The sequence below is a fragment of the Bos javanicus genome, chromosome 17 (genome assembly GCF_032452875.1).
Source record: "Bos javanicus breed banteng chromosome 17, ARS-OSU_banteng_1.0, whole genome shotgun sequence".
NCBI classification, from domain to species: domain Eukaryota; kingdom Metazoa; phylum Chordata; class Mammalia; order Artiodactyla; family Bovidae; genus Bos; species Bos javanicus.
This window is the reverse complement of record NC_083884.1, coordinates 60658614-60675467: the sequence shown is the minus strand read 5'-3', so window position 1 is coordinate 60675467 and position 16854 is coordinate 60658614. Positions and strand designations below refer to the sequence as shown.

The 16854-nt window shown below is 50.8% G+C and overlaps 1 protein-coding gene across 2 annotated transcripts; it reads right to left on the bottom strand.

Annotated features, from left to right (window-relative positions):
* Positions 1 to 2311: 2311 nt before the first annotated feature.
* On the bottom strand, positions 2312 to 16566 carry TBX3 (T-box transcription factor 3). 2 transcript variants are annotated; one of them, XM_061384913.1, is made up of 8 exons: positions 15119 to 16566; positions 13215 to 13482; positions 12252 to 12311; positions 11846 to 11992; positions 9517 to 9593; positions 8264 to 8421; positions 6181 to 6857; positions 2312 to 4392 (listed from the first exon to the last, which is right to left on the bottom strand). In XM_061384913.1, the coding sequence occupies exons 1-8, from the start codon at positions 15505 to 15507 to the stop codon at positions 3922 to 3924; spliced, it is 2247 nt and encodes a 748-aa protein (XP_061240897.1). In that variant the 5' UTR covers positions 15508 to 16566; the 3' UTR covers positions 2312 to 3921. The 2 variants fall into 2 exon arrangements, with proteins under 2 accessions (XP_061240897.1, XP_061240898.1); XM_061384914.1 differs by lacking the exon at positions 12252 to 12311 and having other exon boundaries at positions 15119 to 16535.
* Between the last annotated feature and the right edge of the window lie 288 nt (positions 16567 to 16854).

Below are 16854 nucleotides of genomic sequence, written 5' to 3'. Positions count from 1 at the left end.
CTACACGGATCAGCAAGGTATTTGGTGAGAAAATAATGAGAGGGTGTCCCCTTCACTGAATTTCCGAAGGCTCTTGGAAACCCAGAGTCGGGAAGGACTGTTTTTCTCATCTGAGGCCCAAACAGGAGTTAAAGTGATATTCAGGAAAGAGATGAAGGCGGCTTCTTCCGATGCTGGGGGGGGGGTGGGGGGTGTGCTGGGGTGGGGCCCAGAGAAGGAGGAGAGCCCGGGCTGGGGGTGGAGAGGATGAGAAGGGGCAAAGATGAAACACCCCAGCTCCGGAACCCGGGAGGCTCCGGGGAGTCGAGGAAGCGGCCGTCACCGGGGCGCATTCGTGGGCCAGACAGATAGGTGGCACTCGAAGCCCGGGAAAAAAAAAAAAAGGCGAAGGCGCCGGCCCCGAGTGGCCTCCGCAGCGGCCGCCGCCACCATAAAGCCCGCGGCGAGATTGCGACCGGCGCCAGGTGAGTAATAGGCAACGAAATCCAGAGAGATTGCGAGCCGCTCACCCCCCGTCCATCAGCGCCACAAGAGTTACTCATTAACATCACTATATACAAATAAGATACACGGGAGATTAAATTAAAAAAAAAAAAAAAAGGAAGCACTGGGGTAGAGAGGCTGACCACATGTCTGAGCACCGTCCGAGAATTTGGGGGTGGGGTGAGGAGGAGGTGAGCAAATCGGGACCGAGAAAGGAAAGCATTCGTTCCCTCCTTGAGGCCGAGGCTGTTTTCTGCCTCTCCCCACCCGGGTTAGGGACAGCGCCTCCCGGGCACCCCCAACCGACTGCCACTTTCCCGGGGCGCAGGCACTGCGCTTAATCGTTGGGCCAATAAACAGCCCCGGTCAGCTGCAGCTTCTGCGCGTAGGGCGCGCGCCCTGGAGATCTTCGGGCCCTTCGGAGAGCTAGCGCCCCAAAGGCCCCCAGGCCCCGCAAAGCTCCCCCACGCACCCACCTCCGACCCCGGTGGTTTTCCCTCCCACCCTGGGAGACAGTGCTGGAGAGGCTGTGGGCTCCCCACGTGCCTGGTTGGAGATGGAAGGGGCTATGCCCCCTCTCCAAAAGGTCTCGACCTCGATCTCCTTCCAAGTACAGGATGGGGTGGGGGGCGGGGGGGTGGCGGTTCCTCCTCGCCGGCCATTCAAGAGGCCCCTAAGGTGACAGGGACTTGGGGCCGGGCTGGCGGGCTCCAGGGAGGTGGGGGGCGGGGGCGGGAATGGAAAGGCAGCCGCCAGGCAGGCTCCGGCTGCGTCCTCACGTCAAGGCCCCCCGGGGCAAGAGACGGCCTGGAGGACCTTTCCGTCCTCCAACCCCTGCGACCCCCACCCTACCCCCCGCCCGCCCCAGCACACACACACACACACACACACACACACCTCCGAGGCGAGGCTGGGGGTGGGGAGGCCAGGAGACCAAAGACTGTCACGGCCTCACCATTTTTTATTGAATGTTTCAAAGATAAATCGAACTTCAAAAGGCAACTCCCCAAACAGCCCCGGAGGCTGGTTGGAGGGAAGAACTGGAGGAGGGTGTCAGCCTCCTGGTGACTTTTCCCTCAGAGGGGGGTCAAATATGTGCCCTGGAATTACCTTTTGGAAACTGCCCTCCTCCCTCGCGGGACACAAAGTTTGCGCAGAGCTGGCCGCGCGTCGCACGCACAGTCCGGGCTGAGGACTCGGAGGGGGTACCTTGGGTCAGCCTAGTCCAATTTGAGACACCGGAGACTCCAGGGGACGTTCGAGTTTATCCCTTTCTCGGGCGGCCTGGAGGGTTGCTCCCTTGCCAGGCCGGGGCTAGCCGCGGGGAGAGTCTGCTAGATTTTTTTGTTTTTTCTTTTCTGCACACTGGGGCAAGAAAAAATTGACTTGGATGGTTCAGATTGAAGCGCAGAGAAAGAGCGAACCCCAAACGAAAACGTTCGCGGTCCTCGCACTCATTTTTGATCGGATTCGGCTGGGAAACACTGACTTAGGGAGCGAACATTCTTTTTCCATTAAAACTTAAGTATCTGCAATTGCGATTCTATCCAATTCTAATCAGCCCCCCTTCCGCCTCTCGTTTTGCTTCCTAATTTCAAGGAAAAGTAATTTCAGATTGAAGCGGCTCCCTTCCGCCGGCCGAGTAAGGGACTTTTGTTTTTAGCTTTGTAACTTGACTGACATCTCTTTTGGGTTCAGTGGGGGCGGTCTTAATTATTTAAAGGCAAAGAGAAGGGGCTAAAAAGGAAGCTAGGGAAGAAAGACTTGACTCCACTTTCAGGAAAGGTCCCTTAAAAAAAAAAACCAAACACTTAACAGGAGGCCCAAAGACATTTCAATAAAAATTTATTGAAATTTCAATGAGATTTTTAAAGGGGTGGGGGGAGATACAGAAAACCAAAGAACTCATCAACAATTATAACACAAAATATACCTTCATGAATTTTTGTCTTTAAACCATCTCTCAGCACCTGACTTTTTAACTGTGAATATATGTCTCTAGAGGCACCAATTCAAAACATCAACACTGAGGACAGTAAGTAGTCAATTCCACTTTGTTTTGAAGAAATCAGAGACTAGCAAATACAAATAGGAAAGAAAAATTAGAAAGTCAAACCACAGCCTCTGCACTCTCCACCCCCCCACCCGCCCCAAGCAATCTCAAAAACACTCTTAGGAATTTCAGGTGGGGCTAGGAAGTGGCACCACCTCCCCAGTTTTCGGTAAAATGGCAAATAGCACTTTCCCCCAGTTTTGGACATTAGAAAAGAAATTTTCTTTGCAGATGACTCTTTTGAAAACTATGTTGGTGTCGGTGCAGAAAGTGTGTTTTCTACTTTTAAAAGCGATCCTGTGACCTTGAAATAAAACTGACTATAGGAAAACAAAACCACAAAACCTGACAGCTGCAATCTTATTTACATAGAGCTATATACAATGTCAATAAATTAAAGTTTAATTTTCTGAGCATTCATATTCCACCTATTTACAAGAGTTATCAAATAATTACATAAATACTTTGTCTAATAGTCTCGCTTCTTCTTTATTTTTTTTTTAAAAACCTTGTTATTGCATATACAGGAAACAGAAAAGAACTGCCAGAGGGACAACATGAATCCTGCTACAGAACTTAGATAAAATAAATTCATTTTTGGTATCTTCCCCATCCCTTCCTTTTAAGCCATCCCCCTTAAGGTTGTCAATGATCTAGGAAAAGATAAGGGGTCATATTTTCTCTCTAAAAGCAAGCATTCAAAAATAAAACCCACAAATACATTACTGTGGAACATGCAAGAGACCTAGAGCTCTTAAAACATCACAAGAATTATTAAAAAGACACAGATTTCCTTAATAGAGACTAAACAAGAATGGCAGAGACTTCCCTCCCCAAACAATGCTGCCCAGTAATTTATTTAGAACTGATATGCACGTCACTAGAAAGTTTTTAATCTTCACGAACAGAATCATGTTAATGTATCCATTTGTCCCCAGTATTTTTTTTTTTTTTCAATTTTGTGTTTCCACTTGGGACGGTGAAGGAAAAAAAAAAAATATATATATATATATATATATATATCTTCACTGGGGGAGAAACTTTTCAACACCTCCCCTCCTGGGGCCTGGCTACCTCGGATCTTCCCACAGCTTCCAGACCAGCCCCCAAGGAGTTGCTCTGGCCGCCAAGGCTTTAACTCCTACCCCCAACAGCTCAATGCAACTGGGACGTTTCTGAGCCAGATCCCGGATGTATAAACCACAGCCAAGAAGACAGGGCCTGTTTCTAGCACATTCTCTCCAGGGAGTCCAGCACCCCTTTCCCAGACAAGGCTGCACAAAAAAGGGCTGACCTCACTGCACGCCCGGGGTTTATGTGACATCCCACAAAGTGCACTGCAGACTGGATTGGACTGGAATGAAGAGACTTTTCTGGGGAGGGGTTTACGGGGAGGCGCTGCGGGACCTGTCGGGCTTGGCTTCCAGGCCGCTGACCAACCGCTGGATGTTCTGCAGTTCGCTGGTGGCCGCCTCCTTCTCCGGGCAGAGTTTGGGCGACAAGGACACGGAGCTGGAGGAGAGCGTGGAGGAGCGGCTGTTGAGTTCCGAGCCCGAGTCCACGGCCACCGAGGCCGGGCTGGCGGCCAGGGCGGCGGCCTTGCCGTCGAGGGGGCCCGCTGCGGCGGCGGCGGCGGCCATGGACGGCAGGGCGGTGGTGAGCAGGCCGCTGCTGTCCGGCACCGGCAGGGGGATGGAGTACGGGCTGTAGCGCAGCCGCGGGCGCATGGTGTTCAGGTTCAGGAAAGGGTGGCGGTGCACGGAGCTGGAGGCTGCCGCCGAGGAGGCGGCCGCCGCTGCGGCCATGTACGTGTAGGGATAAGGAAACAGGCTTCCGAAAGGCGACATGGCCAGGCCCTGGGCAAGGAGGAGAACAACAGGACAGAGTGAGCAAGCGGGGCCTGCGCGGTGGGGAGGAGCCGACCTCATCCACCACCCCTCCTCCACCCCCTACCATCCCCTCGGATGAGTCCTTAACCTCACTCCCTGGGATGGGGAGCAGGACGCTCCAACTTCTGCGTCTAGACCCAAATCTGAGCTGTGTTACTCTAAGCCAAAGTACTCCCTAGGCCTCAGCTTTCTTGTATGGCAAAAACGGAAAAGTTCAACAACTCGTATTCTTTCGGGGGACTCTGTGGGTATGAAATGAACTGCTGCCGCCTGCAATATGCTTCACATAAGGTGCTTGGCCATCAAGACTGCTGGAAATTCTCCCATCAGTCAGTTGTTCCACCTGTTAAATGGGGCTACAGTCTACCCCACAAAAGTAGCTGGCTGAAAACCAGAGGGCATAAACTATTGGACATATATTTCCACCCCCCCCCCGCCCCCCCGCCAATTCTTGTTGCCCCACCTCACAGCCCTTCCACTCCATTCTAGAAGTTTCTAAAAAAATAAATAAATCTGGGGAAGATCCTTCAGCAAAAGGCAAAGGGGTGAGGGCAAGTTGGAAGGGGAGAGAGTAAAGGGTATTTGCTATGAACAGAGATGGAGAAATCATCTAGCCCCAGATATGCTGGTGGAGCCCCAGATATTAAAAGTGGAGAAACTGAGGTAGGCCCCAGTATAGGAAGTCACTCAGCTAGCAAGTGGCAGAAGCAGAATTCAAATCCTGGGGCCCTGGCTTGGACCCATTGCCTCAGTAGTACTGTTACTACTTGTTGAGCCAGGAAGCCCCTCACCCACCTGTCACCTACCTACCAGTGATGGCTCCAGAAAGGGCTAGATCAAGAGATGGGAGGGATGGCAGAAGGGCAGAAGCCAGCCCTTTTCTGGTTCCCTCCTCCCTGGAGGGGAGGAGGCAAAAGGCAAGGGCGTGCAGAAAACCTCATAGAATCTTTTTGCCCAGGTTCAGAGCACTTCCAGCCGCCTGAAATGTCTCCCCACAGCTGCCCGGAGTCCCTACACAGCTGTCTCAGCCTTACACAGGCTGCTAGGCCTGCCATAGCCCCAGTCTGTCCTCTGACATTTCCCACGTGTGCACAAACTATTAACCCTTTGGGAAGCAGCTTGGCCTGCTTGCAGTGAGGGATGGGAGGGGGCAGGGAAGTAGCTTCATATTGGAGGGTACAGACTCAACTCATCTGCAGGGAGTCAGTTCCCATCCCCAAGCCATGATCTCTCCCTAGTCTTGGGGGAGGGCTGGCTGTAAAACATTTAAGAGACATTTCAACTCTGAAGCTAAAATCACAGCCCCTGGAAAAGGCCCCCAGAGTCTGAGTGCCTAGGGCTAGAGACTCATGTCCACCACCTACCTACCAGCTGTGTGATCTTGGTTAAGTTACTCAACATTTCTGAGCTCTGCTCTTTCATTTAGAAGGTGGAGGTGATCATAGGATCACCGAAAAACAGAATAGATCAAGCACTGAGAAGAGCGTGCCTGGCACAAAGGAAATGCTGTGGAGAGTTATCTATTATACCACCTAGTTACTCTGCTAGACACAGCCCTTAACTTAGGGGGAAAATTGTTTTCTTAAGTTTTGAGGGGGTGGGTGTGAGGTTATGATGAATCAGTGAAATAAGCCTTGCCCCTAGTAATAATAATAAGTTATTATTAGGCAGGGAGACTTGGTGAGGGTCTGGTTCTAAAAGGCAGGCAAAGGAGAGTGCATGGAAGGAGGGGCTACAGAGGCAGCTGATAAATACCTGAGAGGCCAGAACGTGCTGCTGAAGATGGAAGGGCAGGGTGGCCGACGCCCCCGACAGTCCCTGCGCCGCGGCAGCCGAGGCCATGGCCGTGGAATCCAGGCCCGAGACGCCTGTGGAGGCCCCGGACACGGTGGCCAGCAGGGGCCCCATGCCTGCCGCCATGCTGGAGAAGGCGCCCCCCATGGCGAACTGGCCGGGGTGCAGGAAGAGCGGGTGCCCGTTGAAGAACTGCTGGCCGGCCAGGCCAGGGGCGAAGCCGAGGCCAGGCAAGGGGCCCTGGCCCAGGTGCGCGGCGGCTGGGTCCGTCTGCACGGTGAGCGGCGCGAAGGCCTCCTTGCCCGGCAGCACGCGCGCCTCCTCGGCGGCCTTGGACGTGGCCGCGCTGTCGCGGCCCGGGCTCCGGCGCTCCTCGGCGCCCAGGCCGCGGGTGCTGGACGAGATGGTGGCCGGGCTGTGGCGCGAGTCGGGCGACGCCTTGTCAAGCCGCCCGCTGTCCCGGGCTCGGCCGCCGGGCTCGGCCGCGAAGAGGTGCGCCTTGACGGCCGGGCTGCCCTTGTCCCTGCACGGATCCTCCGACGTGGTGGTGGATATCTTGGCCGTGTCACAGGCCTCAGGGCCGTGCTCCTCTTTGCTGTCAGCCTCCGCGTCGCTCTCCCCCTCGCTGGGACACAGATCTACCGCGGGAGGGGGAACACAAGCCAGGCGGAAGGGCGTTAGCTCTAAAACCTGGGCCAGCACAACTCCAGTGCCCCACTTGGAATCCCCAGCTCGGCCACTTCCCAGCTGTGCAACCCGGGGAAAGCCTCTTAACCCCTCTGCACCTCAGTTTTCTCATCTGCAAAGTGGGAGTGTGACAATACCTCAGACTTCGGAGGAAGGGTTCCACCAGCTAGTCATGTATTTCAAGTCTCTAGCTAGAGCCGCAATCCTCCCTGCAGTAGTGAATTTTACTATTTTATACATGTGGACTGATCTCCTACTAGGTCAGACAAAGCCTTTACTGGCCTTTCCCCCCACTGGATTGCAAATTCACTTAAAAAAAAATAAAAACTGATTTACACTAAAATTCAGGGCAGGAACACTTTCTAGTTACCCGCTTTGTTCCCTGAATGATTGATTTCAGTCCCTTCCACAGATTTGTGGACTCTTTCAGGAAGATTTGTTTGGAGAGAACCCTGACGTCTGAATCGGCAGTGGCAGACTTGAACACCCATCCCCCAACACACACACTCCCCGGAGCCTTCTCTGTTTGCCTGTCTCTGCAGACAGAGATGGGTGATGGCTGAGGGAGGGCGGGGGGCTCACTGCCTGGAGACAATCATAGATTTTCTTTTGCTCTCACCACACCCTCTGTGGGTGTCCTACCAGAAAAAAAAGAAAAAAAGAAAAAGCGATCCCATTTTGTGTTTAAAGCTTAAACAGATTGAAGACATAAAGGACTTTCATTTTATTTCACTTAAAAAACAGGTTTCTTCCCCTTGAGAGCATGTGTGTCTTTCCAAATAAATAGTTCTTGCTCTTTAAACACAGGAAATCAACTGAGGATCCGAGCAGCTCCTCCCCTTCCACCCCTGCCCTCCCCAGCTCCCACTCTCAGGGCTCCATCTCCTATCGTAGGTCTAGGGTGGCTCTAGAGCTGAATTTTTCTCAGCCCCCTTCCCTGTTCCAAGTGGCAGAGAATCTCCTGTGCCCCCCCCCACCCCCTGCCAGCTCAACATGTTTTAAGCTAGAGTTCAAAGATATTAAAAAAAAAATCAGTTGTTACTTGGTTGGAGGTACAAAAGAGAGGGCTGCTCCAGCCCCCCACTCCCAGAGGGGACACAGGAACAGAGAGACCACCCCCTCATCCCTGCCAGACCAATGTCTGGGAGAAAGGAATCTGAGAGCTCAGACTAACTTTGAGGGGCTGGGGACACCCCTGATCACCCTTGGTGAGATTTGGCTTCCGTTTTACAAACTTCTAGAAGGATCTAAAGCTTTGGAGGGGCAGGTTCCCTGGTGGATGCTCCCAGGTCCCAACTCTTCATTCAAACCTCCAAGACCTGGAGAAATCTGAGAAGTCAGAGGTGGCCAGGCTCACCTTTGAGGTTGGATGTTCCTACAGTGGACACGGCCGGGGAGGAGGACTGGGCGAAGCAGTTGAAGGCGGCCTGTTCGCTGGAGGACTCGTCTGAGGTGCCATTCTCCTTTTTGTGTCTGTCATCAAACACCCTCATGGACTGCAGGGTGAGTTGCTTTCTGTGGCAGAAGCGGACACCCGGCATTATAGAGGATGTTCCCCCCTCTCCAAAGCCTCACCCTCTCCAAAAGGTTTGGGCACACACACCTCGCCCGGCCTGCACCCAGGATGACACCAATTCCCAGAAATCTCTGTGCCCCGGGGGGCGGCCACAAGGATCCAAGCATTGTTCGGAACCCTGGGACTGGGCTGAAGACTGTAGCCCAGAGGGAGGGAGGGAGGAAGAAGGCTTGTATTCAAGACCAGAGGGTTTCCCTAGGAAAGGGGCACTGGCTGGGGCTTGCTCTTTAAAAGCCAAGAGCAAGAGGGGAGATGGGAGCTGGCCAGATCGGCTGAGCAGCCAGCCTCACAGACCAACGAGAACAGAGGACTCAAAGTAGTGAACACAAACAGCAGACCAGCTCTGGACTGGTTGCTAAGATTGGGAGGAAGTGGTTATTTCATGGTGTACTTTACTGTAATCGTTTCACCAACACATTAATCGGACTGAAAAAGAATCTAGGTGAGAAATTATTTTTTAATGCCCACCCATTCCCCCAGGGGATAGGTTAAAACTTGGTGCTGATTTTCTAGATTTTCAAAATTCTTTGAAAGTGAGTGGGGGAGGGGAGAGCTTCTTTTATATACCATCCAGCTGTCAGCTTAATGCAAAATGATACATGTCCCCACAGAAGGAGGGAGCCATATATGTCTCCAGGGGCCTAGGTTCTGTCTGAGAGTATTTGTAAGACAAGATTGCAAAAATTCCACAGCGTTTTGTGAATGGCTTAGTCCTTTCCTGGGACTTGCCCAGAATGAACTTAAATTAATTAGGAATTAATAGGGGTCTGTATATAATCTGTTATTCCTGATACTTTTCTTCCAGAGACATCTATGGGGGTGGCCTAGCTGACCTTCTTTAAGGTAATATGGAGGAAGAAGAAAAAGTAGTGTAGTGAAATCTTTAGACTCTTGATCAAGGGGGAGTAAATTGTTTTCTACCCTTCCACCACCCTTCTCAAGAAAAGGGCCTGCATCCCACTTCTAACAGCTGAGTCCTAGGTCTCAGAAAAGTGATTTTCTAAATTGTGTGAGAAATGACTGCCACAGCTCACCTTTTTTCTCTCCTGCCATTTCCAGTGTCCCGGAAACCTTTTGCAAAAGGGTTGTTGTCTATTTTTAACTGAGTTATCTAGAGGAGGAGACACAAGCAAGAAAGAGATATTGGCTTCATTTTCTAGAATGTTCCCAGAGGTTGCCCCCCAACTCAAATGATCCATGTGAAACCTGACTTCCAACCGGAGAAGTCATTTGGATATGCCAGGTTAAAGAGAGAGAGGAGAACACAGCAGAAGTTTGAGGGGGCCTGGGAGGAAAACCAAAGGAACCTGTGCGATGGCTGGCATTGCCTATTGCTGCTGCTAAGTCACTTCAGTCGTGTCCTGTGCGACCCCATAGACGGCAGCCCACCAGGCTTCCCCGTCCCTGGGATTCTCCAGGCAAGAACACTGGAGTGGGTTGCCATTTCCTTCTCCAATGCATGAAAGTGAAAAGTGAAAGTGAAGTCGCTCAGTCATGTTCGACCCTCATCGACCCCATGGACTGCAGCCTTCCAGGCTCCTCCGTCCATGGGATTTTCCAGGCAAGAGTACTGGAGTGGGGTGCCATTGCCTTCTCCGTGGCGTTGCCTATAGGAGGGCAAACCAGGGATTCTGGGCTGCAATGATCCTGCCTGGGCAGCCAACCACATGGGCTTAGAAATGGAAAAGTTGTCAAAAGGGTAACCTGTGGATCTTAAAATTATGCCTTCATTTTGATTTTTTTTTATATATAGGGCAATTGATCATAAAATATGTTATGGTATATTTCCTGCCCAAACACATGCACATACATTCACACAGCACACCTTCCAACTTTTTCTGTACATCTAATAAAAAGATTTATGGGATTTCACTACCTTTGTGCTGGACTGGGTTTGATTTTTTTTTTGCTGGGTGTTGGGGGTGGGGGGGACGTGTTTGAGGAATTACAATATTGACAATTACAGATTTAAAAGGACCGAATGACTGCTGGAAACATTTGTTTTCATTTATATGCCCCTGCCACTGCCATTAGGTGGAGAAGGCCCGTGGCTGCTTTGATCAAAAATGCTATATTTTATTATTCCATTAACAACTTAGATTCACAGGGTACTGGGTCCAGAAGGAGTGTGCATTTTACACGCTAAGGAAAAAGTCGGATGTCGTCTCTCAAATCCCTTTCCTGGGATAGAGGCAGAGGAAGGGGATGATGTACACAGAGTTCGCTGGAGGTGGAAAAAGGGCCCCTGGATGGATTCTTGTTCTTGGAGTCAATTCCTGTTTGTACTTCTTTCAGGGAGAGGAGACCTTGATGTCTTTAGTCTTCAGATGAAGGAAACATAACTGCAACACCCCATCAGTGGGCCACAGAGGACCCACCCATAGTGAGAGTGAAATCAAAATGTAAGGCGGCGTTGTTTGGTGAGCTGGATTGGCACTGAGGACCAGGGTTCAGAAGTTGAAGAGCAGGGGTCCTCAGGTGCCCCCCCACCCCGCCCCCCTACCCTCACCCCTACCCCCAGTAACTGCCTGCTAACAGCCATGCTGGAGACTGGTGGCCTCGTAGCACTTTCTCTGTGTTGCTCTGTGCACACACCCATGACCTTCAGGCCACTATAGCTTACATACCAGGTGCTGTCTGCTCTTCCATTTGGGGGTACTCCTAATCCCCGGCCTCAGGCCCAGGGAGGGGAAAAAAAAAAACCTTCAAATGAAGTGGTAACTTTGGTCATCTCATCTCAAAAGCCTCAGACAACTCAATTAGCATGACCCTGTGATCAGAGTAGTTTTTTTCCAAACACACACATACACACACACACACCATAAAAAACACAGCAGCATAAAAGGTAATAAAAACCAGACCAGCTACTCGGGATTTCTGGCTAGGGGAGAAAATCTGGTCTCCGCTGAGACTCCCCTCCCAAGATCCCTACCGGCTTTTGCCTTCAATTTTTAGCTGGTTCCTTTCTAACCTGATTTCTGGATCCTTCTTCCTGAATGAAAAGAGGAGGAACCTTGAAACAGACAGGGGAAAGCTCGGGGTGGGGGTGGGGCAGGCAACCTTAAGGTGGTTACAGGAGTTTCTCACTGGCAGTGTTAGTTTGGCTTTTTTTTTTTTTTTTCTTCCACTCAGCATTGGATCCCTAGCTGGTTAAGTTTTTTTAGTTTTCTTTCTGCCTCTGCTATGTGCCACTGCCCCCTTCCCCCCAAGCTCCACTGAAAGTCAAATCACAAAAGAAAAATCAGACTCCCATTGCAATGCTCTTACAACTTTCTCATCCTCGCCCCAAAGCAGTTTAAGGGATGAGAGTGGGGGTGGGGAGGTGTTAATATCACCATTAAAAAGGAAAGCAACTTTGGTTACCTTATCATTCTGGTATGCAGTCACAGCGATGAATTCGGTTTCGGGGAACAAGTATGTCCGAAAAGTACTATAAGGAAGTTTTAAGATGTCATTGGCCCTCACGATGTGGAACCGGGGCTGGTATTTATGCATGGAGTTCAGTATAGTCTGCAGGGGCCGGAAGAGGAGAGAAACACATCACAAGAGGATTTATCGGAAGACCAATGGGTTCCTAGGACCCCTGCCAGGCTGACGTCTACCCCACCAACGGCACCAGGGAGCCCACCTTCTCGGAGTACCTCGGTGGGAATCTTCAGCTCCCCACATGTTACATTCTGGAGAATCCAAATTGCTCCTCAGTTTCCAAAGGGTGCCCTCCCCCCACCACCCTCACCATCTAAGTTTGCTTTGTTGAACCCTAGCCTACCTGAGTACCAAAACTATAATTCCCCTGCCACGTTGCTTGATCACTTGGGAAGGCCAAAGTCTTAAAAGATAGAGAAAAACATGCATTTTAATTTACAAAATGATTCAGTCCTTTAAGCGCCCACTAATTGATGAGCCCAATCCACTTAAAGCCCTGAAAGGCTGAACTCTAGAGAGGAATATTTATGCCTTAATCAAATCAAGGGCTTCAAATGCAATTCCTGCTTGCTGAAGATATGTCCATGCCATTCATGTCTTCCTGGGCCTAATCTTTCTGCTTATTCCTCACTTATCACTCTGTTTATTTTATTGAAATGTTGGGGAGGCGTAGGGGCAGGGGGCAAAAGGTCCCTTGCTTGACTTTTACAAGCAATCTAAGTCTCTGGAAAGTTTCTAGGGACTCCCGCACTGAATCCATATATATACTTGAAACACACATACAATTTTTGTACCGGGAGATCTAGGTCTCATTTCTGGTAAACCTGACCTTCACCTGAGCCAGATTCTTTTTTAGTCCAAGGGAAGAAAATCTTTCAAAATCTGTACCCACACCGTCTCACCAACGGAGTCGAGGTTTCAAACCTTAAAACCCTCCCAAACAATACTATGACCGGTTTCAAAATAGAAGTATGATATCGTAAAACAAATCCTTTACGAACACCTAACTTTAATTTTCCATCTTCACGATGGGTTTTTAACTTTCCTGTCAGGTCAAGCAGTTACCAAGACCTGGCCTTGCCACGGAACAGGAGCCGATAAAGTTCTCTCGCCCCTCACTTATTTTAGAACGCCAGGCCTTGTATTATCCGAAGAGAAACACCCCGGAATTCTCTGTGGATCGAACAAGTTTGCTATGCTTTGTAACTGAGAGCGAGGGAGAAACTGATTTTACCTGGAAGCGGAAAGCACTGCCTTTGCTAGGGAGAAGACAGGAAATTTTAGGAAGGCAAGCAGTGAAACTTACAAATCCGTGCTTGTCCGAAATGTTGTTGGTGAGTTTCAGTTTGTGGAAAGTGACAACTTTGGACATCCACTGTTCCCCAGTAGCAGGGCTGTCCGGGTGGATGTACATTCTCTTCGGCATTTCAGGATCAGCCTTTCCTGCTACCATCCACCGGGAATTGTGAAATTTATAGCGACAGTCATCCGCAGCGATAATGTCCATCAGCAAAATATATTTGGCTTTTTTATCCAGCCCAGAACACCTTACTTTAAATGGAGGAAACATTCGCCTACAAGGGAGAGAAGAGGGAAGAAAAGAAACGGGAAAAAAAAAAAAATCACTCAGAATCTTGGGTTTGATCCTCTATGCTAAAATACTTCAATTAAATTTAAAACTTTCTGTTACAAAGGATGATCTTGCACTGGTTCAGAGTATGACGACTGGGTGCAAAATTGCTTCCTTCAGCAACAGAAGAATTAAATACGCTTCAATGTCTCTATTTTAAACGGCCCAAGATTCAAAACAAGTAAATAAGGGGCACTGGGTTTCTCTACATTATCTAATAATTCCTTGTAATTTTTGGTCCCCTGTGTGACTTTTTAGGTTGCCCTCCTTAGAGGTAAATTTTTGCTTATGCCTTTTCCTGCCAGTGTCTAGTTCTAAACAGCTTGGGGCAGGATTTTAGTCGACTTTGGTTAATCAAGGCTAGAATTTTCCACCACCCATGGATGAGAAAATGTTAAACGGATCAAGAAAAGAAATGTCAAGTCGGGACCCCTCTCGGCTGTGGAACAGTAATCCCGATGCTGGCGAAATGAAACTACTTCGGTGAGCTCTCGAAAGGAATTCTGTAGACTGGGGTGGACTCAGAGGCCTGATCACCAGCCTGCCTAGCGCGCTGCTAACCACATTACCCCCACTGCTCGGGACCAGACCCAAACTACAAGACTCCACCACCAAACTGGTCTTTATTTCCCTGAAGTGTTAGCATTCTGTACTTTTGACTTAAAAGGGAGCGGGGAATGCATCACTATGAAACTGTCTTCTGGGCTGGAGGATAAGTGGCAAACTTTGGCCTCGTTCAGCTTGGAAAGACACAGAGAGCTAAAGACAAGAGGAGATTTTCCTTTTATGCCTTCAACTGTATGCCTTGATAGACTTCAATGTCATTAAAAAAAAAATTAGTGACTTTAAATGACAGGCACGCTTTGGTCAGGCCAGGACCTCTAAACAGTATGTAAAATATAGTCGCATATGAAACAGCAGTACGTGTCTCCCTTCTGGCTCCTTGGGTCTGCAAACACAATCTGAATCATCCAGAGTTGCCTGTTGAACTCTCCCTTTGATTACAGACACACGAAGCAGCATGGACAAGCCCCAAATCCCCTTCGCTTTCTCTCTAAACCTGGCAGGGGGCAGGCTCAGGCCCCCTCCAGATCCAGAAGCTAGGCTGGAGGGTTGAAAGGGCAGGGCAGTTTCAGCCAGGCCTCCCACTACCACACCAACAAAAAGAGCTGTTCAGTGTAAATGAAACAGACAAAAATACAACATCTACAAAGACACAGGGATGGTCCAGAAAGGTTTGCACAGTGAGTTTTCCTGCAATGGGGGTACTTTTCTTTCTTCCTGCAGAAGGTATCTGCGTACCACTGAAAAATTCTACCTATCCCATAGAGAATCCGGTATGCAGACCAGGTAGGAAAAACCACCCGCTGCAGACGCCCAGGTAAGCTGAAATTTCCTATCACTGGGGCAAGGCCGGGGAGGTTTCTGTACACAGTTCTGGGCGGGGGGGACTAAGTTTTCCTCTAAGTCAAATAACTGGTAAACCGACTGTTCTGGGAGAAGATAAATTATAAGGAGAAAAGAAACCTCCAGTCGCTTAGGGGAGTTGTGGGGGCGGGGAGGGTGCGTGGCTTGCTTACCTTCCCGACTTGGTAATGACCATCTCCGTGCCCCGCTTGTGGAATTGATCCCAAAGTTCTTTGGCCTCCAGGTGTACCTTGGGGTCATCTTCTACTTCTTCTTCGGGTTCCATGGTCTTCAGGGGCCTCAGATGGGTCTGAGGTCCCAGGGACGAGAATGGGATGCCGGTCTCGGCCGCCCCCACCAATTGATCCATGATCGGCTTGGCCAGGGCGCCGGGCAGCGAGAGCGCCGCCGCGCCGTTGGGAGGCAGCGTCAGAGCGGGGAAGAAAGGCGGCTGATGACCCAGCACCGCGCTCATGGCGAAGTCCGGCGCCCGGTGAGGTAGGAACGGATGGTAGGCCATGCTTGTCCCAGGAATGACCGGATCTCTCATGGAGAGGCTCATCCACTCCAGGCGGGGCGCTGGGCTCCAGCCGGGGACAAGTCCGCAGCTGCTGTTTAGTTTAGTTTTTTTTTTTTTTTTTTAACAGCAGCGCATAGTTTGGAGGGGGGGAAAAAAGCGAAAGAAAAAAGGCGGTGGGAGGATCACAACGAAAGCACCTCAAAGTGAAGAGTGGGAAGTGTCTTTGGGGCAGGGGAAGGCCGCTTTTAAAGAGGGCAAGGCGAGAAATCAGGAGACATAGTCGCTTGGGTGACTGTCCCGGTGTCTGGCGTTTCCAAAAAGCCGCTCCTGGAAGTCGGTTTCCGAGGCGAGGGGAGCGAGCAGGGTCTGGACTCGCGCCGGAGCCCTGCTGCTTGGCTCGAAATAGACACGCCTGCCCTGGGTCCCGGCGATCGCTCCCCAGCCCCCAGTTCTTTGTTGCCAATGCGGACGGCTCTCCTAGGAGACTTTTTTTTTTTTACCTTTTCTTCTCCTTCTTCTTCCCCCGCCCCCCCGTCTCTAGCCTTTCCCTTTGGCTCGAGGGAGGCGTCTGCAGTTGCGCTAGACCGACTGGAACTGCGAGCGAAGAGAGAGGAAAAAAAAAAAGAAGTCTCTCTCCTTAAAAAAAAAAAAAAAAAAAAAAAATCTCTGATGGAAGCCCTCTTCTACCAGCGCTATCAAAACTTGAACTGCACGCGGGCTTCCGTTCGCCCTTCTCCTCCGCCTTCCTCCGCTCCGAGCCTCCGGAGGGTGTCTGGTTTTCAATCCGAATCTTGCTGTGTGTGCTCTGCTCCCGCGCCTCTCTTCCTTGTCCTAAAACGTGAGCGAATTCCCTTCCTAAATCAGCGTCCAGACGCGCAGGGCTGGGAGGATTTAGGGGGGGAAGGAGGAGGGGAATGAAAAGAAGGGAGAGAGAGAGAGAGAGAGAGACCGGAGTGGGAGAAGGAGCGCCAGGAGAGGGAGGGAGCGAAAGAAAGCCAGCTAGAGCTCCTCGCCACCCTCCTCCGCCTCTAGAATTCCCCGGGCGTCTGCTCGGCGGTCTAGAAGGTCGGGCTCTGCTGTGGGCTGCGGGGAGCCGGAGGCCTCTTGATTGGCTCTTTGACGCTTTCGGACCAATTGTGTTGCTGCATAGGCGTGGTTTTCACAGGTCGAGTGCTGGGGGATAGAGCCGAGTTATAAAAAGAAGGTGTCGGAAACTGTAACGTCGCAGCGCCGCAACGGTACTACTGCCTGTCCTGTGAATATGTCAACATGATCAGAGGGAGGGCGGGGAGCCACTGGGGAGCGCGCGCACCGAGTCGCCTCTAGGTGGCTTATCGAGAGATCGCAGCAGCCCCGGAGCTCGCTCTCTTGCTCGCTCGCTCTGGCTCA